The sequence below is a fragment of the Pan troglodytes genome, chromosome 6, assembly GCF_028858775.2.
Source record: "Pan troglodytes isolate AG18354 chromosome 6, NHGRI_mPanTro3-v2.0_pri, whole genome shotgun sequence".
Lineage (NCBI taxonomy): Eukaryota > Metazoa > Chordata > Mammalia > Primates > Hominidae > Pan > Pan troglodytes.
In genome coordinates this window covers 55,962,248-55,990,048 of record NC_072404.2, presented here as the reverse complement: position 1 = coordinate 55,990,048, position 27,801 = coordinate 55,962,248, and the positions used below count along the sequence as shown (strand labels likewise).

Here is a 27,801-nt window from a genome sequence, read left to right as displayed (position 1 = left end):
TTTCTGTGGGAAAATCAAGAACAAACTACCCCCAAAAGCATTTACACATTTACTTGGAATTCTGAGGTATAACTATCTTGATCTTAATTTCTTAGAAGTCAGATAAAAACCCTGAGACACTTCAGAAAAGTCTAGAAACACAGGGAGGGTTTTTTTTTCAGTTTCTATTTGTTTTGTTTTTATAATTCATTGAAGGTTATCCAATTTGCTGAAAAAATGGAAGAGTAGGAGAGGTATAATATCTAAATTTAGAAAACCTGGATTCTAGTTATAACTCTACTAATTATTAGTTGCGTGACCTTAAATACTTCACTTCTCCTGGCCTTAGTCTATTTAATTCATAAATTGCAAGATATTTGTAAAATGCCTGCTATAAGAATTCATTACAAGGTTGCAGGATCAAATGAGCTAAGGTTTACAAAAGCACTTTGTAAACTCCAATAGGCTCTGTGTATGCGTATATGTGCATGCAAATACGATATAAATATACTTTATGTGTATATTCCGAAGGCCAGAGGGCTCCCCCTCAGCCCACATGCACCCCTGAGAGATTCTGCGAGCTGGTGCTCTCTTTGGTCAAGGCCGGGTCAGGCCACACTCTAACCCAAAGTGGTCCTGACTTAGACTTCAGGACCCTCATGGGGACTGGGGAACACTTCTCTACGAAGGAAACACTGGAGCAGGCCAAGAGAGGGTAGATATTGTCCCCTTGTGTGATGTCCCCTGCTAGAAAAGAAGAACGCACTTTCTCAGGAACTCAGTGTTCCCACTGACAGCATACGGAGTTTTGACTAGATTGCCTTTGAGATTCTAAAATCTATGGTCTGCTCTCTGCTCTAGAATCCCTGCACTGAAGTGGTCCAATGTGAAACCTCTAGGTAGACCCAATATTCCAACCCTAAAGAGGAATCTTCTGCAACACAGGCCCTGCTACCCTGCTGCCGGCGGCTTGGGAGTCTGCTCCTCGGCTGGCCGGCGCCCAGTGTCCAGCTGAGCGCCGCCTGCTGGGGGAGAGAGGCGGGGCTGGGCAGAGACGCGCAGGCCAGCGGAGAACAGCACCGAACCCACCACACTGCGCAGCGCGGAGAAGCAGCCTTTATTTCCCACCGCCGCACAAGCCTTCCCCAGGCGGAGGCCTGGACAGCCCGCGCAGGGCCGCCTCCTCTAGTAGTCTATGGTTTCTTTGTCCTTCTTGTTGAAAGGGTTGTAGGGTCTCACAGTTGTGACCAGTCGAGACAGTGGAGCCTGGTGACGGAAGAGGTCAACTGCCATTTCTTTCTGGAAGACGCTGAGGCAGGATGGGGAAAAAAGGAGGAAAATGAGACATAAAAGACATGTACAAATACACAACCTCATCCAACTAATGATACCCCTGTGCGGGAAGGGGAGGGGAGCGCACACTGCAGGCAGGGAGCGAGGATGACTCGTGCTGGGGAGCACTCAGCTGCAGGGATTGCACCTCTGTGCTGCGCAGAGAATTATGGTGGGTGCTAGGGATGGGGGTGATCTGCAGAAAGCCACCCAAGGAACCCCACCGCACCGTGCCTGGGGAGAGCTCTCTGGGTGGGGTGGCCGGGGAAATCAAGAGGAGTCTCCTCCAAGGAGGAGTGAGGGGCGGACAGATAAGGCCCAGGGAAGCCAGGACAAGACATGGGGCAAGCAGATCTCACCCAGAGGGTAGGAGAAGACATACCTGGGTCACCCAGAGGCCTGGAGAAGACATGGGTGACATGCATGGGGGGAACCTGGGCCTCACCCAGCGGCCAAGAGGAGACATGGGTGGGGTGGGCCTGGGCCTCACCCAGAGGCCAGCAGAAGACATGGTTGGGTCACTCAGAGGCCAGGAGAAGACATGGCTGGGTCACTCAGAGGCCAGAAGAAGACGTGGGTGGGAGGGGCCTGGGCCTCACCCAGAGGCAAAGAGAAGACATGGGTGGGTCACCCAGAGACCTGGAGAAGACATGGGTTGGGGGACCTGGGCCACATCCAGAGGTTGGGAGAAGACATGGGTGGCAGGGACCCAGGCCTCACCCAGAGGCCAGAAGAAGACATGGCTGGGTCACCCAGAGGCCAGGAAAAGACATGGGGGGTGGGAGGGACCCAGGCTTTACCCAGAGGCTAGGAGAAGACATGGGTGGAAGGGTCCTGGGCCTCACCTAGGGGCTGGGAGAAGACATGGGTGGGGGTCCTGGGCCTCACCCATGAGCCATAGGCCAGAGGCCAGGAAAAGACATGGGCGGGAGGGGCCTGGGGCTCCCCCAGAGGTTGCTGGGGGAGGGTGAGCAAGGCCGGGTGTACAGGGTTTTACTGGCTCTGCCAGTGTATTTAAGTTGACCGTTCCCACAGGAGGCTCATGACTGGGCTTCATTTTACTTTGCTTGTATACCCAGTAGGAATAAATTTGCCCTATCAGGTTTGGTGTGATAATTAAAGTAATTTTTTTTAAAAATCTTTGAAAATGTGGAATGCTTTGCAAGTGATGTTTTATCCCCTTGGGTTACTGGCATTCCAAAACTCCCTATTCTGCCTGGAGGTGGCTGTCCCAGTATCACAGGAGTTGGGCCAGCTATTATGAGCAACCCCACAAGCCCGTGGCCTGAAATAATTTTGCTGTGAATTTGTTGCTATTTGAATTGCACACACAATGCAGTGCTTGTATTAGCAGCGAGTTACAATGCTGGTATGGGAAATTAAAAAATTAAAAATAATTGAAATTAACCCTCTATATATTGACCACATCTAAAATGGCTTTGTTTTATGCTATGATCACCTTGAACTAATATTTTATTTTGCTTTATATAAATACACACACATACACATATGTATATTATATGTTGTGAGAAATGGCTGCAGAGGTGGGAAGGCAAGTTTCTGTGAAGGTTACATTCTGGTGGGAGGGTGTGGGCAAGAAACACTGGACTGCGGTGGACATGGGAGCTAGAAAAACACTTGCGCCTGTGTTCCCCTTGCTCACGACTTTGGAGACAGGTCACATCCCTTCTTCTCCACCTCCAACACATCCCATCTCCTCACTTCAAATCTCTTTCAACTGTCCCTTCCTCTCAGTTTGCATTCCATCCCAATGTTCATCCTGAGGCACTGTGGGATCCCTGTGCACTTTGCTTCAAATATGGTGTGGGAGTATATGGCCATGGACCCCTTGGCATCAACATTTGAGGCTCAAACAACTTAAAACCTCCAAACCACCAGTGCAGTTTTCTCAATTACAGAGATCCAGCCAAATGCACTGTTCCTTGCCTCTGCATCAAGCGGATCCAATGGCCTCTCTCTTGTCCCCCTTCCAGTGTACAGCCTGGCAGGCAGGAGCATGTCACTTGACTGCTGGTGTCAGAATCCAGAGCCAGGAGGTTCAGGTTCAGGAGAGAGTGGGCAGGAAGGAAGTGAAGGCAGGAGGCACGGGAGATTAGCTGTTTGCTTTTTCAAGAAGTTTAGAAGTGAAAGGAACGAGAGGGGAGAACAGGGTGGCAGCTCACAGGGAAGCCACAGGGAGACTCCGCTGGGGTTCTTCATAAACAACTGGCCAGCTGGGAGAGGCCAGCACTGCGGGGCAGAAGGGAGGAAGCAGGACTGATGGGACCACAGGACTCAGAGCTCAGAAATAATGATCAATATTTTAGAAAAGTAAGAGTGTGTCTTCCTGGGGGAAAAGGGAGACAGCAGTGATGGAAATAGAGCCTGGGATGTGGAGAGGAGGAGGGTACACTAGCAGGGAAAATGAAGGGGTCACCTTGGGTGCCCCAGCAAGCAGGAGGCAAGACCAGCTGAGAGGGGCGTGGGGAAGGGACTGGAAGCTCGTGTGGCACAGAGAGGTTTGAAGACAGCCACCACAGGAATGGCATTAGCTCTTAATAAGCGAGGAACTTATTGTAGAGAAGCAGTGAGAGTACAGTAGCGGCTAATATTCAGGAGTTCCCAGGGGATGCCCGTGTGAAGACGACTTCTTAGAAATAACAGGAAAAAATGCATCAGATCAAGCAGAAACAGTCAGGAGGAAGTTAGCTCACTATGTTCTCATGACACTCATCAGAGAGAGATCAAGGCTCATACTTTCACTGGAAAATTTTAGAAAAATAAATTATAGTGCTAGATACAATCAGAGTGATACTTTTTGATGTGAAGAGCCTGGAAGGCCCAATTTTCTGATCATAAGGGCCAGGCCTTCCTGCTAGAGGGCACAGTCCTTATGAAAGCACAGTGAGTTTTTACACATTTAAATTCCCTCCTGCCCCTCCGCACCATGCTTTTTCATGCCAGAACACCACCGCTTGCCAGGAGCTGCTGTTAGGGGAGAAGGCAGAGGTGCAGGCCTTGACATCTGGGCCCAGCACGAGCCATCACTTAGTTGTGGGTGACACTTTGGTTAGTGTCACTTTCTCTAGAGAGTTATCTGCACCCTGAGAATAAGAATCCCAGAGAAGCTACCTCAGAGGGCGCTGGGTCCCACTCGGGCCATGGATGACAGCTGTATGTGCAGTATGTGTGTATAGTGAGGGCCATGGATGACAGCCATGTGTGTAGTATGTGTGTATTGAGAGGGATTGCAAGGACCCCCAAGAGTCAGCTATGGGCCTGAATCTGGATGTGAAAGTCTGGCTGAAAGATACAAGTTATATTCTCTGGGAGTAACAGTAGGGGACAGTTTTTCATTTAGAAATAGGATTTATCTGAAGGATAATAGGAACCTTTTATCACACATTGGATGGCTTGATTATGTGTTGTGTAGATATGTTAGAGCAATCAGAAATCAGGGTGGGGTCTGAGATTTGGGGGTGAGAAGATGGATTGTGCACAAAAAAAGAAAAGGGATTAGCAATGTTTATAGCTGCACTGACAAAGAATCTCTGCATCGGATCCCTCCTAAATCATGAACCAGCCACAAGGTTTCATCCCAGCTCTCTTTGGACAGTGAGTCTAAATGATCAATACAAGGATGTATTTAATTTTGACATTGTTTTATGTCTCTCACATGAAGTAAATATATATTACTTGTCTAAATGTCTACCAGCTTTGCCTTTGGAAATGGATTTATAACATTTCAAAATATGTCTTGACATTGGCCTTGGCAATGATTTCTTGTGTATCACACCCAAAACTTAGGCTACAAAAACAAAAATAAGTAAATATGACTATGTCAAACTAAAATACTTCTGTGCAGTGAGGGAAACAATCAGCAAGATGAAAAGGCAGCCTACAGACTGGGGGAAAATATTTGGGAACCATATATTTGATAAGGGGTTAATATCCAAAATTTATAAAGAACTCATACAACTCAATAGCAAGAAAACATATAACCCAATTTAAAAAATGGGCAAAGGACCTGAACAGGCATGTCCCCGAAGACAACAAAAATGGTGAGCTGGTGTATGAAAGGGTGCTTAACATTGCTCATCGGGGAAATACAAACCACAGTGAGATATCACCTCACGCCAATTAGAATGGCTGCCATCAAAAAGACAAGAGATAATAAGTGTTGATGAGCATGTAGAGAAATGATAGACTGTTGATGGGAATGTAGGTTGGTGAAGCCATTATGGAAAACAGTAAGGAGTTTCCTAAAGAAATTAAACATAAAAATAACGTATTCCTTCTCTGGAGATATACTCAAAGGAAATGAAATTACCACCTCATAAAGATATCTGCATTCCTGTGTTCATTGCATCATATTCACAATAGCCAAGATACGGACACAACCTCAATGTCTGTTGATAGATGAATGGATAAAGAAAATGGAATATTATTCAGCCTTAAAAAGGAGGAGATCCTGCCATTTGCACAACACAGATGGACCTGGAAGACATTTTGCTAATAGACACAGAAAGAAACATGTTGCACTATCTCACTTACATGTGGAATCTAAAAAAGAAATAAAAGGTGAAATATACAGAGATAGTGAATAGAACAGTGGTTATGAGGGATTCGGTGGGGGGTGAGGCAACGGGAGATGTAGGTCAAAGGATGCTAAGTAGCAGACACGCAGGAGAAACAAGCCTGAGACATAAGATCCATCATGAGGACTACAGGGCGTCATAGTGCATCGTATTCAGGATTTTTGCTAACTGAGTAGATTATAGCTGCTCTGACCACAGGGGGAAGGGGAAAATGGGTAACTATGGCGATGACGGATATTAATGTGTTCACTATAGTAACCATTTTACTATATACCCATATCTCATCATAATATCATGTTGTTAGGATGATATACACAACAGAATTTATTTTTTAAATACATGCAAATATTGAGACTGGGAAAAAAATGTGTCTTGAGAAAAAAACAAATGCAAGTTATTAGCCTAGAAAGCCATTGACCTCCTTTTAAAATGTTTCTCATCAAATGGCCTGGAGAGATGCTAGAAAATTACCAATCCAGAAAGTGAGACATGTTGATAAAGCCTCCTATTGGCAGGCACCTTAGAAAAGGCCACGCACACAGGGCTTGTGGGATGCTTAGAATTGTCTGTATGCAGTGGCCTACAACAGGCTAGTCGGGGCCTGAGAGCCGCCCCCTAGGGTGCCTTTACTGTGCCATGAGGAATGCTTGCTGCCCTCAATTACGTGGGACCAATCCCCACTCCTTCAAGTCACTGCCTGAGCCACTCCTCTGTGAAGTCTTCTCTAGTGCCCCCTCCCAGAGCCCCAGGCAGCTTGTGTGTGCCTCAGTTTCCTTATCTGTAAAATGGGGATAGTAACATTCCCTTCCTCACAGGGTTCCTGGGACCGTGACATGAGTTAGTACCCACAAAGCACTCAGCCAACAGAAGTGATTATTAGTGTTAAGACATTTTTTGTCATCCTCTGCTGCAATTGTTTATTTCTCATTGCGAGATGGTGAGCTCCTTGCAAGCAGTTCTTGTGATTTATTGGAGCACAGTAAACATGCATTGACTTAGTAAAAGATCATGTGAATCCACCAGCAAATGGGTGAGTGAATAAAAGGATTAGCAGCTGGGTGGACCAGGAACCACAGCCCAAGAGGCCCATGCATGGCAGCTGTTCCCATTTATAGCCATTGCCTTTCTGAAAGTTTTAAGAAGCTGATCAGAGCAGGAGCTCTGGCTTGGTACCCATGGCCTGACAGTCACCTCTTCAGAAAGCTCTCCCTGACCACCAAGCTCAATAAGCCCCTTCTGAGGAACTCTCTCCTACATCAGTCTTTCTTTTTCATTTCACTAGCTAAGATTATTATTTCATTTCTTCAGTTACTTGTGTGCTTCTTTACTGTCTATCTTTCGTACCAGAAAATAAGCTCCTAAAAGCCGGGACCTTGTCTGTTCATCCCTGTATCTTCAGTGTCTTGAACAGTGCCTGGCCCAGAATTAATGCTCAATAAATGTTTCATAAGGCCAGGCACGGTGGCTCATGCCTGTAATCCCAGCAGTTTGGGAGGCTGAGGCGGGAGCATCACTTGAGGTCAGGAGTTTGAGACCAGCCTGGCCAACATGGGGAAACCCTGTCTCTACCAAAAATACAAAAATTAGCTGGGTGTGATAGTGCACGGCTGTAATTCCAGCTACTCAGGAGGCTGAGACATGAGAATCTCTTGAACCCAGGAGACAGAGGTTGCAGTGAGCTGAGATCGCACCACTGCACTCCAGCCTGAGCGACAGAGTACTCCGTCTTAAATAAATAAATAAATAAATAAAATGTGTGATAAACGAATGAATCCTCTACCAAAAGAATGTGATCTAGAACAAGCTCTCCTTTTGGGGGCGAACTGCCATCCCTCTAGTCTGCCTTCCTACTGTGCTAGCATATTCATCTGCACTGGGCCAACCGCTAGACATCGTTCAGACTGTGGTTGCATTTTCAAAACCGTTTGCAATGCCAGGAATTCCATCAGGTGCTTTCAAATTTGAGTTATAATAAATGAGTAACCATGTGCTCCTTCTCACTAGTAGCTTCAAATAAAGGAATCTTCAGTAACCTTGCATCTAACATTTCCTGTTTTCTGGGATTTTTTTTTAGATGGAGTCTCACTCTGTTGCCCAGGCTGAAGTGCAGTGGCACTCTCAGCTCACAGCAACCGCCACCTCCCGGGTTCAAGTGATTCTCCTGCCTCAGCCTCCCAAATAGCTGGGATTACAGGTGCCCACCACCACACTGGCTAATTTTTGTATTTTTAGTAGAGACAAGGTTTCACAATGTTAGTCAGGCTGGTCTCGAACTCCTGACCTCAAGTGATCTGCCCACCTCAGCCTCCCAAAGTGCTGGGATTACAGGCGTGAGCCACCATGCCTGGCCACATCTCCTGCTTTCAATTTGTAAAATGTGGTTTAAAAATATATGTGACTTTCAACAGAATTTTTTCTTTTACAAAAGTAAGGTGGCTGTTCACAAGAAGTAACTATGTATCTGATGTATGTTCCATGTGTCTTCTGATGGTCATGCAGAAGGGTGATGTGTGTGCACAGCTGTGAGTCTAAGAAGTAAAGATGCCATTCCTCTAATGCGCCTGAAATACCTTCATATGCCCCTTTTGGCCACATTCGTAATAACATTAATCTACACCTGGTTTTCAGTGTAATTTTGGGTAAGATTCAAAAAGGAAACACATACAAGGCTTAATAAAGTTCCCCTCAGTAGGAAAATGGAAAATTATCTTTTTTCTGTTTCGGACTTGATGCCACATTTTTAAAAACAATGTAAATTTGCTTTTACTATTTAATTGTTCTTTAATGGAATAAACACAATTAGGATTTCCCCTCCTAATGTATCTGAGCAAATTGAGTAATAGGATTCATACTTACCGGTGCAGTTCTGAATCTGGTGATGGGGTTGTTGATGGAATATTAGAATTTGCTGGGTGGGTGGCTGTGAAATGAACCTTGCCGGTATATCCTGGAATATTTGCAGCACTAAAGTGAAGAGTTAAGAGAGGAGGAAAAGAGGAAATTAAAATGATGATTTGTGAAATTGTCATGGTAACTAGCACCCAAATATGAAAAATATAAAGAAAGATGCAGTCTAATTTTTTTTTTCCTGTATGAGGTGTGGAACTTGGGCTGTCCAAAAAGGAAACAGTGCAGGCCTGGGGCATGCTGATGCACAGGTACTTAGATAACAGCCTTATGCTGGGGTCGATAAAATTTATTTCAAGTTCATGTTTTTCTGCTATTTTAAATTTCCATGTCTTTTACAAACATGACTCACTGCTGAGCTCTGTTTCATAATGAAGGAAGATACCAGGTCTTGACAGAGTGGCAGACCTGTATCCCACACATATTTCTGTAATGCAGACTCTAATATTAATGAATATACACTCTTACATTTATAGCATTGTTACTTTTATCAGATATCTTTCTTATCACCATTAATGTACTGCATTATAAATTTCAGATGATTTCCTAAAATTGCCCATTGGAAACAAATGTACACCAGCATTAATTCTACAACAGTCTGTTTAGAATTTGAATTTAAACAGTTTAGTTTGAATTCCACTGACTCTTCTGCTTCCCTGTTCTTTTCTCCACCAGGGACAGTGGGAGATAAAAGGAAAATACAAGAGTGAAGAAGCTGTTCTTCAGCGTGTATAAAAGCTCTCTCTCTCCAGAAAAGGCAAACGAGCATTCAAGAGAAAGGCTTAAGTAGGTAGTTCAGAGGAAGGAATGTGAAGAATAATGAATATTCTTGTGATAGCACACAAGTTGGTTTACACAGATTATTTCCTAGGAGGTGGGTAAGGCTTGTGGGACAGGCCCAGCGTGAAGCTCCATCCTGTGTGCTGCAAGGAGTTGAGGAAAATAAGATTTAAATTGTATTTCAAAGTCCAAGAACACAACATTTACAGATCATGAGGCTCTGTGTAATAGCCTACCATCTTTGCAGAGTCGTATCAACGCCATGGCCTCAGCTCACTGTGCTGGCCTCAGGGAGGAATAAGAAAGGCCACCATCATGAACTTGCCCCCAGGGAGGAAAGGGCCAGTGGGCAGATTGCAAATTTCATTCATCTCAGTGGCTTTCACTTGCCATCCTTGGACCTTTCTCTGAGAGCAGGACATCCTTGTGGCATGGTTCCCTATTCAAAACTGGCGCCCAGACAAAATGCAACACAATAGCAACAAGCAAACCTCTGTGGGTGGTGGAGGAATGGTTCTTCAATGGCTGCCTTGGTTATATCCATGACCTTCCCACACGACCAGTAAGCCAAACAAAGCCTTCTCCAGGAACCACTTATCTTAGGAGTAATTTTCAAAATTTGGAGCTTATAGGAGTTGCTCCTGAAAGTATCAGGTGACAAGGCAGGCAGAAGAGAGGTTAGTGAAAGGGGTGTGTGCTTAAGGGTTGGGAGGAAGATTCAGACCCCGGTTCCCCATATCATCTCTGGGATCTGGACTGGACATAGTCTTTTGGAGCCTTCTAGCCTCAGCCTGACCCCGAGTAGTGATACCAACCGGAATGACTTGGGTGAGGGAGAAGTGGAAACAATGAGAAGGATTCACACTGCAATTTCTTGGTGTCCTTCCCACATTGATTATGTGCAAGTATCAGAATGTTAGGGGGAAAATACATATCAGGCAGGGAATTGCACTAATAAATCTCCTAATTCTCTTCCAGCTGTGTAATTTATGACTCTGTTGGTGATGACTTATTGGCTTGCAGGTGATATAATCAAGGACACCCAGAGACTAACAAAGTGAAGGGAAATTACATCTATGGCAACAGCAGAATAAACAGTACAAAATAACAGATTTTGTGAGACTAGGAAAATAAGGCAGCTAAAGAGTGGGGGAAGCCCACTGCATCGAGAAGCAGGCTTCTGTGGCAAGCCTGACTCTGCCCCTTAACCAACTGTGAGGTTTTACTCCAGTGAAGAAAGCTCTCTGGGCTTCAGCTCGGTCAACTGCAGCATGAAGAGGACAACACTAACCTCTTAGGGGCACTCTGGGGATTAGAGGAATTCAATGAATATGAAAACAGCTAGCAAACTGTTAGCACTTAATAGATGCTAAACTAATTTCGATTGAAATACAGTAATTTAAAGAAATAAAACATTTACAAAATAAGGGCCATGCACATGGAGATTGCAAAGTTTATCCAGTACAGACTGCTGAAAAGATGCTAAGACAGAGGTTCCCAATGGTGCTGCACACTGACATCTCAGGGGCATCTTTAAAGGTCCCAATGCCTGGCTCCCACTCCCACAATTTTTTTTTTTTTTTTTGAGATGGAAACTCGCTCTGTTGCCCAGGCTGGAGTACAGTTGCACAATCTCGGCTCACTGCAACTTCCGCCTCCTGGGTTCAAGCGGTTCTCCTGCCTCAGCCTCCTGAGTAGCTGCTATTACAGGTGTGCACCACCATGCCCAGCTAACTTTTGTATTTTTAGTAGAGTCGGGGTTTCACCCTGTTGGTCAGGCTGGTCTTGAACTCCTGACCTCGTGATCCACCCGCCTCGGCCTCCCAAAGTGCTGGGATTACAAACGTGAGCCACCGTGCCTGGCCCAGCCCCACATTTTAATGTAACTAGTAAGTGGTGTGGCCTGAGCACTGGGACTTTTGACAGCTCTCCAGATGATTCTTCTGTGCTGCTAAGTTCAGGAGCCTCTGTTTTACAGCCACATTGTCAAGCTTGCTGGAGGGACCTAGGTGAGTGAACTGAAGCTGCTGAATTCTAGGCAGTGCCCTGCAGGATTTTTTGGAATTTTGTTGGAAAAGTGCAGCTGTAAGTTAGAGAGGTAACCCAGAATGAGGCAAAGTTATTCATGCGTGTGTCTCTCCCCCAACCATTCATTAAAGCTTCCATGCATGTTACAAAGGAAATCCCCTCCATCTGTGTGAAAGGTTTTTTCCACTGCCTTTGAAAACACCTGCAGAATTAAAATGCCTCTAAAGTCATATCCTGCCATCAGAGCAGTTAAGAAGTCAGAGGGATGGACGCAGGCCATCTGTCAATCACATGAAGGGCTTGATAAAAAACATTGCACAGCCTCTGTGCCTCTGTGGCATGCATGTTATTGATGCTAAATGGTATCATATGTTACATTGTCTTAATGCTATTAGATTACATCATATTTAATAATAACATTTCATGAAAGAGTAGACTGATTAGCTGCTCAGTCTTGAGAATGAATTCAGTTGCATAATAAACTGCCAAATATTTGAAAACGAAAGTCCTCACCCACACTGCTTCTAAATCTATTCCATTTAACCCTGGCACGTATGGCCATAACAAGGGGAATTTTGCCATCTTAAGTGCAACACAGTGACCTTATATTAAGAGGAGAATACTCTCTGGGGAACACTTTAGACTGCTGATAGGAGATATTATTTTTCAGCTGGAGGGAACAAAGCTATTAAAGATACTGAAACATACAAGCCGGGAAATGGATTTCCAGGTTAGTCGCATGTTCAAAGAATTCCACTCCCCATTTGAGGAAAGTAGAGAGAAGCAGAGACCCACTTAAAAATAAGAATTCTTCACTTTTGCCTTTGCTCCACAGCTTCTAGTCCTTTAAATACCTTATTTTGTACTCCCTAGTTCCAAATAAGCCAGGATTTTGTTCACTAATTGATAAATTTGAATATATTATTGCCCAAGTCTACAATGAATTGGTTCTCAACAAAACATGATAAAATAGAAATTAAGTAATTTAAGAAAATCAAGACGTTTAGTAACTCAGAGGAAGGGAGCACAGATGGTATATAAGTTAAATATGAGGGGAAAAATGTGGAGAAAACCATGTTATACGAAGAATATATGTATTGTATATGTGCATAAAATTTAGGCATGCATAGAAATTCTCACTCTACACTGTAAACACGACTAATAGTCATCGAGTATGTTCTATATTCCAGGCACCCTTTTAAGTGCTTGATGTAAATTGACTGTTTAATTCTCACAACAATCTTGTGTCATAGGTCCTATGATCATGTCCATTTTATAGATGGAGAAACTGACACAGAGAAAGTCTAAGTATCATGGCCGGCACCAACCAAGCTGGCAAGTGGTAGAACTGGACCTCAGTGTGACTGAACTGAATAGGAAGGACCATTGGCATTACTCCCAGCCCAGCCAGGAGAGCCTCATTAGCTCACAGTGGGCTGCAATTATACAGGGTGGGGCGTAAGTGCAGGTTCAAATCAATGTGATAGTCTTTTATTTAGAGCCATTCTATATCAGATACAGTTCTAGGCAGACATCAAGCTGACTTAGCTCCCAACAGCTTTCACACTAATACTTTTAATTTTAAAAATGCACATTTAAATGTTTAAAGATCCCAAGTGAACAAAGACCATGGATGCGACATAAGGGAGGGGAGTGTGAGACAGACACATTTAATTCCAGGGCTGCCCTGACCAGCTGTGTGAACTTAGACCTCAACTGAAGTTTTCTCAGGCATCCTCACCTATAATTGGCCATCAGTCAGGGTAGCTGCACTCCCTTGGAGGGTGCTGGGGGCGATGTGATGCAAGTAAAGGCCTGGCACAGTGCCCAGCATGCAGCAGGTGCAGACCCATGTGACAGGAGCAGCAGGTGATGGATGGAAGTTAGGGTGGGCAAGGGGAGCAGAAAGTGGGAGAGGGAGGAAGAGTAGTAAATTCCAGACTTGGACTTTAGGGAGGGTCAGCCCAGAGGGCTGAGAGAAGGGAAGGACTGCAGAGAACTGTGAGGCAGATGTGGCTGGAGGGGAAAAGACAGGAGTCCATTGTGAGTTGGGGTTTGTCTGATTTTATTGTTCAATGACAAATGCAAATAAAACTGGAATCATTTTGCAATGACTTTTGGTCACTGGATTGCATTTTTCTGAATATCATAAGATGTCGTGGCCACAAGATATTTTTTAGGAATTGCAGGTTTATTGATTATTCTCTTCATCTGGTGGGTATATTCTTTCCTCCTGTGTTCTTGGGATCTTCAATTCTTCCATTTAGGAGGGAATGTAGAAACAGTATAACTCAAAGCTCCAAGAACCCATTATTTGCCAAAGGCAGAAGCCACGTTTAATGTGAGTTAAGGCAAGAGCTTGCCCTGGGGATTAAGAGGCCAGTTCTCTGGACTTTTTACCACTCATGAAATGAGTGATCTTGGCTCTTTATGCCATTTCCTCTGGCCTCAGCCTCCTCATCTGCAAAATGGGGATAGAACTTGCACCTTCATTTCTGGCCTCATCACACTATTTGAAAAACAAATGAGGGAGTGTGTGAAAGTAGTCTGAAAAGGCAGAAGTATTGGGCTGATCTAAGGAACTACTATTCATAGAGTTATTCTTTAACCTGGGTTGTGGTAAATTTTTTTGTTAAGCTGCAACACAGTCCAGTGACTGACAGGGAAGCCCCCTTTTCCATGGGAGACATGTGCCAGGGGCTGCCTGGGGGTCCATGTTGGACAATTCCTCTTTATTTGCAAATGCTTCCTCAGAGCAATCATTGAGGTCAAAAAGCACAGTAAATATGAAACTTTGTAACGTCCTGAGATAAAAGATTATAATTTAGTGGAGGATGGTACCTCATAGGCAGCTGCCTAGTTTGGAAAAACAAGCAAATGGTGACTGCAAGTGCTGGGTTTGGGTTCAGAAGGCATGGGCTGTGCTGCTCTGTTAGCTGGGCCTGCACCTCACCTGTGCTGAGCCTGTTTATTCTTTGGAAATACAAGGGTGAGATGCATATATGTTAGATCTCAGGGCTCTCTCCCATATATGTAAGATGTATATATATATATATACACACACACACACACACACACATATATACATATATATATATGTATATATGATCTACAATAGAGTCCGTTACAAAAGAAAAAGTACCCCAACACTCTTTCCATATCCTTGGGAAAGGACAGAGATCTGCCATTATAGATGATTCAATTATTATGTTCCTTGTACTGATGACTCATGACTGCAAAGCACTGAAATTATATGGGACTGTAAAATGGTTACTAAAAGGGACTGAGCTTATCTTCAAACTTGTTCACTGAGCCCTTGCAAAGAATATGGATCTTATATTGAAGAGGATAAAAACAACAGATTTGAAAAATAGGATTCTTTTTTTTTTTCATTTTTGAGACAGGGCCTCTGTCACCCAGGCTGGAGTGCAGTGGCGCGATCTTGGCTCACTGCAACCTTCACCTCCCAGGCTCAAGCGATTCTCCTGCCTCAGCCTCCCTAGTAGCTGGGATTATAGGCGCTCACCACCAAGCCTGGCAAATTTTTGTGTTTTTTAGTAGAGATGGGGTTTCACCATGTTGGCCAGGCTGATCTCCAACTCCTGACCTCAGGTGATCCACCCGCCTCGGCTTCCCAAAGTGCTAGGACTACAGGTGTGAGCCACCGTGCCAGGCCTGAAAAAGCAGGATTCTCATCTCATCCTTACCTTAACTTTCTGCTTGACACAGATTATAAGTGGGGATGAATTTGCATCATTTTAAAAAAATTCCTGAACACTACCCAGATCCGGTCAACAGTACATGTTTGTTGAAGAAACAAAGATAATTGTTTAGCTATACTGAGCTTCAATAATTTTTGTTGAACCCAATGACTATTTTGGATTCTTTCTATTTCCTAAACTAGTCTCAAGTTATAATAAGTTAGGAACTGCAGTAGAAACTGCATTAACATTTTGAGTTCCTGAACTCTAAATGCCATTTAGTAACTGGGCATGCCTACCAAATTCAAAAATAATTTTAATAAGAAAACTCAGGCAACAATTTCATTTTTAGTGATTTGTTCCAAAAGAATGCATGGATAAGTGTACAGACATATATGTAGAGGCTGCTTTTGCTATAGTGTTTACAACAAGAAAAGTATTCAGGGCTTGGGCAATATAAACTTGTTATAGACTTGGTGGGATACACCTAGCCATTAACAAGATTTTAATATGCAAAAATATCTAGTGCATATTTCAATCTTACATACAAACATACACTCCACCTATCCATGCACACACAATACACTTGTACATATATGTTGCACACGTTCATAAATGCATGAGGGGAAGAGTCTAAAAAGAAATCAAACTTTTAATATTGGGATTGAAAATGAAAGAGATATTTTACTTTCTACACTTCAAAAATATCTGAATTATTTTCATAATGAACACTTTTGGAAAAAAGTTATTTGTGGAGCTTCAATGTTACTATTAAAGGTGAGCATAAATACTGAGCATAACCATTGGCTCACCAAACCTCTGTAAATTCACGTAACACTTCAAGAAAATGATAGCCATAAGTTTAAGAACTTTTTAAGAATGTTTACATATTTTGACCCCAGAATCCTTTTGGAGGAGTGTCACTTAAGTAAATAATTTCAAATCAAGAAAGAGTCATATAAAGAATATGGAAACAATTTACATATGTAACCTAAGTGAATGAGGCAGTTACAGTACATCTACACAAATAGAAGCTATGATAAGCTCATAAAAACATGTGCCCATAATTATGTGGTAATGTTATGGTGGTAAAAATGTTCTGTGTAGTGTGATCATAGCTATATAAATATACAAAAGCAAGATTAGAAGTGTGTATGACAGATGGAAATATGCCAAAATGTTAATAATGGTTATGAATAAGAGTTTGGTTATATTGTCATTGTTATTAATATTTCTATACTTTTTCTTTAATGATCAGATTCAGTTCTACAATAAAAATAAAAACTACTATTTTTAAGCTATTAGCACAATCACTACCAATATAAAAAACACAGGGCATGTCAGGTGACTTAGTAACCATAAAACAAAATCAACTAATGAAGGAAATTTTTAAAACTTTTGCCCTGTAGAAAAATTGGTGATTCCAATGCTGAAACCACTTGAACTAGAGAGTAAATGGCCTTGACCCTTGCCTGAAATATGGCTTTTGGGCCGGGTGTGGTGGCTGACACCTTAATCCCAGCACTTTGGGAGGCCAAGGCAGGCGGATCACTTGAGGTCAGGAGTTTCAGACCAGCCTGGCCAACATGGCGAAACCCCCATCTCTACTAAAAATACAAAAAATTAGCCAGGCATGGTGGTGTGCACCTGTAATCCCTGCTACTCAGGAGGCTGATGCAGGAGAATCACTTGAACCCGGGAGGCAGAGGTTGCAGTGAGCCGAGATCACGCCACTGCACTTCAGCCTGGGTGACAGAGTGAGACTCTTGTCTCAAAAAAAAAAAAAAAAAAAAAAAAATGGCTTTCACTGAAAAGGCAGGGGTATAGCAGGGTTTCCCAGCCATGATTAAGTGCCACCAATCATTAAAAAGGACCCTAAAGATACTATCATAAAGCCATTTCTCTTCAAGAAACTTTAAGATGAAAAAAATTCAAGAAGAGACATATTTGCTTTTAATAGGATGGCTCTCTGTACCTTAGTTGGCACAAAGTAAGCGCATGTGCTCATAGGCAAATGACATCATATTGTTTATATTCTCCTGTAATTTGCTTTGTAGCTCAAGCAGTATTGTGGAAACTACATAATAATTTGTTTAGAGATTCATATGTATGTATCAAAACTAGAAAGAAAAGTAAGCAAAGGAAAGGCATAAAGTCTAATGAGTATAGCTTCTGAGCTGGGGAAGCAGAAGGCATGGGCAATGAGATTGGGGCCACACACATGGCTGAAAAGATTTGAGTAAGATTCTGTATGTTACTAGGTGGGGCATACACAGGCGTTTACTTACGTTATTTGATATGTTATATGTGACACTATATCTTTCTGTGTCTATAAATATTTTATAAATAAAAATGAAAAACATTTCTTTGTGTTAACAGGTTAAGATTCCGTTAAAAATTGAAAGCGAATCAAAAGAAGAAACTTTGCAACCTTGGAGGCCCTCTAGTGCCCAAATCAGGTAAGTACAGTTAATGTCTTCAATTCTTTTATATGATTCGCTCAAAATATCATTTGCATAAAAACAGAAATTAACAGCAAGATGAGGCAGGAATGCTGTATGCCCAAATTTATTGAAGTTAAGTGGTTCATTTTTACACCAAATCTTTAAAATGTTGCCATACTGCTCTTCACTCTCTTTGAAGAAATGACCCCAAATAATATGTTTTGATTCTTTAGAAAGAATATTTCATACAACATTTCAAAATTTAGATATACGTATCAAAGAAGAAACAATCCTAAATTGTTGTGCCTGAATATTTTAAATTAGCTTTCTTCCTATATCCTTCCTTTAGATTTTTAGAATTATTATGTGTGGTAGCAATGATTTCCTTGCAGAATGTATGGAAGAATCCAGCCCACTGACTCCTTCCTCAGGACGAAGCACAGCACGACAGCCTTCAAATTCCTATGTGTAAAAGTGATTCCTCTCGGCTGGGCGCGGTGGTTCACTCCTGTAATCCCAGCACTTTGGGAAGCCGAGGCGGGCGGATCACAGGGTCAGGAGATCGAGACCATCCTGGCTAACACAGTGAAACCCCCTCTCTACTAAAAATAGAAAAAATTAGCAGGGCGTGATGGCAGGCGCCTGTAGTCCCAGCTACTCGGAGGATGAGGCAGGAGAATGGCGTGAATCCAGGAGGCGGTGTTTGCAGTGAGCCGAGATTGCACCACCGCACTCCAGCCTGGGCGACTGAGCGAGACTCCGTCTCAAGAAAAAAAAAAAAAAAAAAGTGATTCCTCTCTGTTAGTGATCTGCCGCGTCTCAGATACTTTACAAACATTATTGATCCCCCCACGATCACCTCGCTTGGTGGCATTTTTTTTCTCACAAGTTTCAGATGAAGAAACTGAAGTCACAGAGATAAAGTGACTTGCTCAAGGGCCCCAAGTGAGTCAATCCCCAAAATCTCCTTTGTGACAAACCACATTTCTTTTAGGAAGCAGGTATCTTTCTTCTTCAGCAATGTTCAATAAAAGCCACGTTTAAATTCCTTCATTTATAGTAAAGTCCATCATCATGTTTCATCCTTAGTAATAAAACAAGGGAAATAATCATGAATGGAACTCACCGACTTGTGTTTGTATAAAGAGGCTTAGAGTACCGCTGCTTGGCTAGCGATGCGATGTCTCCCAAGGGGTTGTCAACATCATCAGCATTTGTAGACTGCACATGACCACTGTTAGAATGGAAAGGAAAGAAGGCATATATTTCTGTATAAGAAACATAGAAGAAACCATTGAACAGTATTCTAACTTCCAAAGGAAATTTATTTGCCAAGGAAGATCAAAGGCTCAAAATGCAAAATGTAAAGCATAATGATAGAACAATTTTCCTTAAAAAATATAAAGATAATTTTCTCTTCTTCAGAATGAGCGGTGGCATGCACCTTGATCTTAAGTTTGAGCCAGAGTGACAGCAAGGGCTGTTTTGTGTTTCTGAACAAAGAAGCGGGCTGTTCCTGCAGCCCCAGCACAACTCCTTTGGAGACCGGCTGGAGGCTGGGCAAGGAAGAGGCGGGTGTGTGCCAGAGATTATAAGGCTCCTGGTGAATGGAAACCCTCACAGGTGCAGAGGAGCTTGGGCAACAAGCCACGTGCCCTTGGGCCTGAGAGAAAGTTGAGAGGCTGAGTTAATGCCAATCAGAGAGTTTCAAGGACTTCTGGGGCCACTGGTAGAAACACTAGTCAACTGCAGAACTGAAGAGGCCGAGTAATGAGAGGGGTGGGCCAGGACTAAAGGTCCAGATCCCTCCTCCATAGTCTTGGATCTACTTTGTTTCAAGGTTCTTCTTCCACCTAAAAACCAGGAGAAGACCCCAACTGGCAGATAATGTACTTTTTTTTTTGTCATCCATGGAAAGCCGGCATTAAATGTAGAAAATAAGAGGTGATATTTCCTGCACTTCACTGTTAATGAGCATCTCATCCCTTCTGCAATTATAACAGTTTTCGTGATTCATAACACTCAATAGTGGTAGCATCCAAGGTATTTTATTTCAAAAGGTAACCTATTTGGAAAAACAGAAAAATACCACTCTTTCTCTCTTTCTTTCCTTCCTTCCTTCTTTGTTTCTTTCTTTTCTTTCTTTCATCAAAATCAAACCTTAGATGGGGCTTCTGACATTAAACAGGCACTGTGTGCCACACAAACATTAGAAATGTGTTACAATATATAAGTTGTCTTAAAAAGTGAATACAACATGCGTGAGCTGAAAGCAACTACAACCAAAATATAAATCTAAAATTTTTTTACAAGACTGAGAAACATTACTTACGTATAGAGAGGAATATATTTACTTCTAGAACTTGAACTCACACTTCAAAAAAGAGAAGAGAGGCAACTGGGTTATTTATATTAAGTTAATAAACATCAAATTATTACAGTATTCCTCTAATTAAGACAAAAGCCTTCACAGATATCTCATAGGAATTGTCCTTTAAAGGTTTGTGATTTTAAACAGAGACTATTTAAGGATGTAGTTTGCTTTCTCCAGAATGTCAAATAAATGGAATCATATAATAAATTTTTGGGTCTGGCTGCTTTCAAAATGTATTTCAGATTCATTTATATTGTTGTGTGTTGTGTTTGTTCTTTTTCATTGCTGAGTAGTATTCCATTGTATGGGCATACTCTAGTATCTTTATCTATTTACCTGCTGAAGGGCATCTTGGTTGTTTCTGGGTTTTGGAGATCATGAATAAAGCTGTTATAAACGTTCACATATAGGTCTTTGTGTGAGCTCTTAGAAGGAACATTTACGTACAGGAGGCTTCCACTGTGAATAGTATGCTGAAGAATTCTGAGATGTGGCAGTGCTGACTAACCCACATAGCTTTTCATTTGCCAGCTGACTTATAATCAACAAATTAAGTGGATCTATGTAAACTGGAATAAAAAAATTATCATCTCCCTGAGCTATTTGCCATTTTACCACATGATATGTAAATTAAAAATACCAATATACCAATAAAGTTTTAGAGCTAACATTCACATGTTAAGAATTAGTAGAAAAAAATTACATTTAAAAAAATGTATTCAAATGGGATTATCATCAACTTCAGCTTGCTATATGAACAAGAATTTTTTTTTTCTTTTTTTTTTTTTTTTGAGATGGTGCCTCGCTCTAGTCACCTAGGCTGGAATGCAGTGGTGCAATCTTGGCTCACTGTAACCTCCGTCTCCCGGGTTCAAGTGATTCTCCTGCCTCAGCCTCTCGAGTAGCAGTGATTACAGGCACGTGCCACCACACCCAGCTAATTTTTGCAGTTTTAGTAGAGATAGGGTTTCACCACGTTGGCCAGGATGGTCTCAGTCTCCTGACCTCGTGATCTGCCCACCTCGGCCTCCCAAAATGCTGGGATTACAGTTGTGAGCCCCCACACGTGGTCAATAATGTTAAATTTTTAAATATTTCAATCTTTTATTTAAATGATTACCATTCAATTTACACGTTGGAGTCTATAGTGGGGTATTTTACACATTTGGCAAAACCATACTTTAAATAAATTTTATCAAAAATCTTGCACATCATTTTTAGATATGGTTCAATAAAATGGTAGTTTTCTGACAAGACTCAATATTCTTCTCCGTACTGTCACTATTTGCATTTCTAGATCCAGTAGTCAGACTTGAGTACAGCGTTGTGTATTTCCATTTCATTCTTTTTTCTACCAATTACCAAAAAAAAATCCCATTTAAAGGTCACTTTATACTGCTTTTATTGAAGTGGTGCAATTGTTAAAGATTTTAAAAATGGTATCCTTGATATTGATTTTCTATCATTAAAATTTAGCAAAAACTCTCATTAATTTTGCTGTGGACCAATATCTCCTGCATTTTGCTTTAAATTTAATTTGGATTAGGTAAATATAAAGTTAAATATATAAGGTTAACCATTCCACTGAGGCGATGATCAAATTGATCATCTAAAAACCAGAAAATCAGATGAAATTCCAGAGAGCAAAAGATGGAATGAATAATTTTTTCTGGAGTGGCACGTGTTTTTCGTATGTGATGTCTGTCTGTCTCATGCTATTCTTCATAATTGCCCATGGTAGTTATTGAAAAATACATAGTTACATTTTAAAATTCCATGTGATTCACTTTTATATTTCCTATTCAACTTCATTTTTGCAAATGCTCATTGTGACTCAGCACTCACAGGCTTTAGCCAACAGGCCTACAAATCACTCATTAAACTATTTAGTAAGATCCTGTCATTAAACTGAGCTAGCATAATTGCCCATTTATGTTGGGAAAATGGATCCCCAGCTCTTATCATAAGTAATAATCAAATGCTTTAAAAATAATAAATGTGAAAAGCAAAATTTTGAAAATTTTAGAAAAAAGTTATAAAAGGAGGATATCTTTATTATTTCAAGGCAGAGAAACACTCATTAAAATCTTCACAAAAACAACAAAACCTGAAGAAAAATATTGATGAATTTAGTTACAGTAAAATTCAAAACTTCAGATAAGCAAAAATAGAAAAGTCTTAAAATAAAAAAGTCACAGACTAGAAGGGGATACTTTGATTCATATTACCAAGAAAGGATTTTTACCCAGAATATTGAACAGAAAAGTTGTGACAATCAGTAAGTAAAAACCCAACAGCAAAAGGGACAAAATATATAAGCAGGCAAGTTACAGATGTGAAAATTCAAACAGGTCATAAACTTGCAAAAACTGATCGTTAGTAATCAGGTAGATGTAAACTAAAATTATAATGGAGCACAATTTGTTATTGATAAGACTGGATTTTTTTTTTATCTGAAAATTCTAAACACTGGCTGTGATGTGCAGTAATGGGAGCCCAAGCACTTATAATGGGAGATTCCATTGTTGAAACTCATTTGGAGAAGAACATAGCAATATTTAAAAAGCAGAGAAGTACATATCACATGACCCAACAATTCTAGGCATAAATATGAGTATATAAAACTCAGAAATATTTTTACACTTAGATATGTGAAGGTATGTGGGCACTGTACCAACTGTAATAAAAATCAGAAAATAATTACGAGAATGGATGAATAATTTTTGGCACATCCATTTAAAGGAAGACTCTACAACAGTGAAAACAAACTCCTAGAAACACAGATGTCAATAGGTATGAATCTTACAAACACAAATATAAATTTTGTGCAAATTAAATAATGTAAATTATTTTCTATCAATTTTTGTATTATATAGTTACTTTGTGTTCTATTAATGTTAGAAACTATGACTTTATTAGTATTACTTCCTCATATGTAATTTTTCATATGAACAAAATATAAAGTTGCATAAATATATGTATGATACCACTAATACTGGGTTTATAGACAAAGAACACAATTCCATATATTGGTTAACAATAACACATATGTTTTAAAAAATTATAAGAATGCATGAAAATGTGAAACGTCAAATCCGGAATACTAGTCATGCTCCTCGAGGAAGATAGATATGCTTAGAAAAAAAAATACAGAAATTTTCCATTGTGTAAGTAATATTTTATTTCTAAAGTTGGGGAGCAGACACACAGACTATGTCATATTCTTATACATTTTTGTGTACATAAAATATTCAAAAATGAATACAAAATTAAAACAAAGATGATAACGTGTGTTGTGGGTTGTGTTAAGAGCAAAAATGAACAGACAATATTGTGATGTTTTCAAAGGCAGAAACACCTAGTTTTTTAGACTAAATGTGAAAATTACATGTAAGGAAGTAGTAGTAATAAAACCATAGTTTCTTACATTAATAGAACACAAAGTAACTATATAATACAAAAATTGATTGAAAATAATGTATAATCTATTTTATATAAAGTCCATGGATTTTAGCAATATTGTAATTGTTTATATCAAATTGTTTATAAAGCCCTCCCTATTTTATATTATTGTATTTATTTATTTATTTGAGATGAGTCTCGCTCATCGCCCAGGCTGGAGTGCAGTGGCGTGATCTCAGCTCACTGCAATCTCTGCCTCCTGGATCCAAGCAATTCTCCTGCCTCAGCCTCCCAAGTAGCTGGGATTACAGGCGGGGTTTCACCATGTTGGCCAGGCTGGCTTCAAACTTCTGACCTCAGGTGATCTGCTGCCTAGGCCTCCCAAAGTGTCGGGATTACAGGCATAAGCCACCGTGCCCGGCCTATTTATTTATTTTTTAAGGAAGGATCTTGCTCTGTCACCCAGGCTGGAATGCAGTGGTACAATCACGGCTCAGTGCTGCCTGGAACTTCTGGGCTCAAGGGATCTTCCTGCCTCAGCCTCCTGAGTAGTTGGGACTACAGGTGCACCACCATCCCTCTTGGCCAATTAATTTTTTTTTTTTTTTTTTTTGTAGAGATAGGGTCTTACCATGTCTACAAAAGAGAAATTACAACTCAATTTCAATTACAGACCACCCATGGTGGTCTCTACCTCCTGGGCTCAAGTAATTCTCCGACCTTGGCTTCCCAAATTGCTCCGATTACAAGCATGAGTCACCGCGCTCAGTTTTCCAAAATGGTTATGGTACATCCAATATTCTAAATGTTAGGAGGGTAAAGAGAAAGTAAAGGAAGCAGGCACACTGAGCAACTGTCCTGGGATTTCCCAGCCCTAAGGATGTGAGTCAGGGAGTCCCTGGGATGCTCTCCATCAGAGAACATATCCCTCACCCACACCTCTAAGCCAAGGGCTACAGCATCAGCTTCTTAATTACAATACATGATAGTGAGAAACCTAGTGTGAGAACTTTAGGAGATAAAACTTACAAATTAATTGGTTTGACTGGTGCCAAGAAAGATCTTGTTTGAAATCTGTCCCAGAGCTCACCAACCATCTAAAAATAATCATCAAAATCAATGACAGTTAATGAGCACGTTATAATTTCTGGTGGATAAGCTCCTGTCCCCTTGACAGTCCTTTCTATGTCATAGCTATGCCCCAGGCTCTCTAGGAAACGCACTCTCCAAGCTTTGCTAGCACTTCATGGATTCGGTCTGGAGCCACTCATGGTCTTTGATCTGGTCTCAGACTTCCAATTTCAATTTGTTTCCTCATAGCTGGAATCTGTCTCATTATCCACCTGTTTCATACCGAAACCCATGTGGAAAGTCTGATTTTAGTTTTCATCCTTAGCTACCGTTCTGACTTGGATCCACTGTAGTCTACCCTCTGCAAACCCAGGCCAGTTTCCCACTTCCAAACCAGCCTAGATCCTAAGCTTTGAATATCATCTGGCCCAAGAAGGACTTTGGATGCTAGTAGAATTTAACGGCAAGGAATGTGTAATGAAAGTATTTTAAAGTAGTTTAGAGATCCTTTAAAATTAGCTAGATGAAACCATATATATTTTTATTTTAATTCACTTTTTCTATGTGAAAAATCTCAGGTTTGAGTCTTTATATTAAAGCCATGTTTTTCCTCTTTTATTATCATTTTTCTCCGTAAAAGCTGAATAAATTTTACAAGAAAATTTAGGCATCTTAACCTACCATCAGGGGACCTCTTGGGATCTATATTAAGAGCTGTATTTCAATATAATTGATTTACTTTTTAATCCTATGGATTTTATGTACTCAAAAACTTCATTATGGGAAAAGCCCAAGGGCTTAACCAGACTCCTACGCGTGAGAAGTGGCACAAAAAGATAAAGGAATCAATGGAAATAGAAGGTACTTTGCAAGCACAGAGCTGAGACATCTAATCCAGTGTTGGGAGGTCAAAAGTGAGGGTTACAATAAGACCTGAAGAATTCTTGAGATTCACCTAGGATAAATAGGGAGAGTGATGAAGGCAGTGGGACACTCTTTGCAAAGCACACAACCTGGAAACGAGCGTGGGAGACTTGAGGACCTGAGAGAAGCTCAGCAGAGAAAGGACAGAGTACAGTGTGGGGTGATGTTTGGGCAATAAAGAGGAACAGTAAGAAGATGAGAACGGGGCAGGGATGAAGCTAAGGAGGGAACCATGGGCAAATAATGAAGAATTGGGTCTGTGTCACGTCAAGGAGTATGGATTTTATTTTTAAATAAAAAAGGATGGGTTTAATCAGTGGAGTAACACAAACAGATTCACACATTATGAAAAGTTATCTGGCTATGGCATAGATATGATAATTCCCGTGATAAATTCTTCTTGACACTCGGAAATAAAAAGAATGAGTGTCACTACTGAAAAGTTGGTATGCTTTATTTTATCACATAATAAGTGACAACATCAGATAGCAATCTATGGATCTTCTCTTTTTGCCATGAAAAGTACAGAGCTAAGATCTAGATCCTATGAACCATCTTCAGCATAGGTTATCTGGTAAAATTATTTCTGTCTTCTTCATTATTTACTAATTCTCTTGCAATTCCAAAAATAAACACAGTCATTGCAAATGACTTTTGAGAAAGAGGTAGTCTTTATATAATCAATAAAAGTTTTGAATATTGAAAACGTCAAAGTATTTGCAGTCATCAATAACTTGCACGATTACGGAAATTTCAACTCCATACGTGTGTGTGTGTGTGTGTGTATTTACTTATCTTACATAAATTTACTTCCTTAGGTATTGTTAACAATAAAATAAGTATTATTTTGACTTAAAGTTTTAGAACTCATTTCAATAACAATGAGAAATACATTATTGTTCAGAGAAGTCTGCTGACCTGAGTTATTGCTGGCACCCCTTTATATCTTTTCAGAGTAAAACACTGTGAGATGGGGTCAGCGGCTTTTTCCAATGTTGTTTCTTCTGGAACAAGTTTTGGTGGTAGCATCTTATCCCAAGGAACATCTTCATAAGCTCTATGAAGTTATTAAATAAGAACATCTTATGAAAAGCATATTCAATTGGTAAAGTTTATAACAATATCATACTACGATAAGAGAATCCGAAGATGACCCCGAGGATCCCTGCTCCTTTGTGTGTATACCATATATAATCACCTCCCCTGGACAGTAGGCAGAGCAAGTGATTATGATGAGGTAGTACTCCTGTGTTATGTGATTTTATATGCCCCAAGAGATTGGCACATGTAGTAAAGGTCCCTAATTGGTTGAATTTGAGTTAATCAGAAGGTGGGATTTTCCTGAATAGGCCCAACCTAAGCAAGCAAGCTCTAAAAAGAGACACAAAACAACAACACATGCTCTTTGTCTGCCCTTGAAGAAACAAATGTCAGTCCTATAGCCACAATAAATGGAATTCTGTCAACAACCTGAATGATCCTGGAAGATGAGAACCAAGTCTCATTTGACACCTTGATTCCAGCTTTAGGGAACCCTAAACAGTGAACCCAGTTGGGACATACCTAGACTTCTGACCTACAGGACTGCTAGATAACAGAAGCTGCTAAATTCCTGCAGTCTGTCACACAGAAGTAGAAAACTTACATACATCTTACAGTTTCCAAAAAAATGCTCATTTGACCTTCACAGGGTACCATTAATTTACAAATCAACTATGGCTTAGAAAACTGATTTCCTTTGCTTAAGGTCAGCTGTTGGCCAAAGTCAGGACTCTCCCCTGCAAAAATAATCTGCCTCCTAAGATTCAGCAACAGTCCCACTATTCCACACTAATGCAGCCAAATTGTACAAGTTTTTTGGCATGGTTGAAGGGCTTCAGCCGTCCTATGACATGCAATTATTTTAAACACACACACACACACACAAACACACACACACAAATATGGGGATCTTTGGAGTTTTGAAAGTTGTTCTTTTTCACAGGCATATATGACAGACACAGTGAAATCAATTCCAATTGGATCCTGAGTGAAAACCATACAACCCTCATTCTAAAGACTATATTCTGACAAGATAGATGGATCCCCAGACCTTCTCCTGCCCTATCCACACTTAGTGTGAAACTTGATCTTTCCATTCTATGGAAAAGGCATATCTTTCCAAAAAAATCCCACTGTGAGTCAAAGTCATTTTTAAAAGAATTACCAGTGATTCTCACTTCCTCCACATATATTTGTTCAGAGATAACTATATTTCAAGA

At 41.0% G+C, this 27,801-nt stretch overlaps 1 protein-coding gene across 1 annotated transcript in view; it reads right to left on the bottom strand.

Moving 5' to 3' along the window:
• Nucleotides 1-1,077: 1,077 nt before the first annotated feature.
• Nucleotides 1,078-27,801, bottom strand: part of SPMIP7 (sperm microtubule inner protein 7) — a 63,382-nt gene continuing 36,658 nt past the window's right edge. The window contains exons 4-9 of the mRNA XM_519560.8: nt 26,459-26,597; nt 24,575-24,642; nt 20,102-20,143; nt 18,896-19,003; nt 8,766-8,873; nt 1,078-1,288 (exon numbers count right to left, since the gene is read on the bottom strand). Coding sequence (XP_519560.4) covers nt 1,165-1,288; nt 8,766-8,873; nt 18,896-19,003; nt 20,102-20,143; nt 24,575-24,642; nt 26,459-26,597 — 589 coding nt within the window. The 3' untranslated portion in view covers nt 1,078-1,164. The remainder of the gene's footprint in view (nt 1,289-8,765; nt 8,874-18,895; nt 19,004-20,101; nt 20,144-24,574; nt 24,643-26,458; nt 26,598-27,801) is intronic.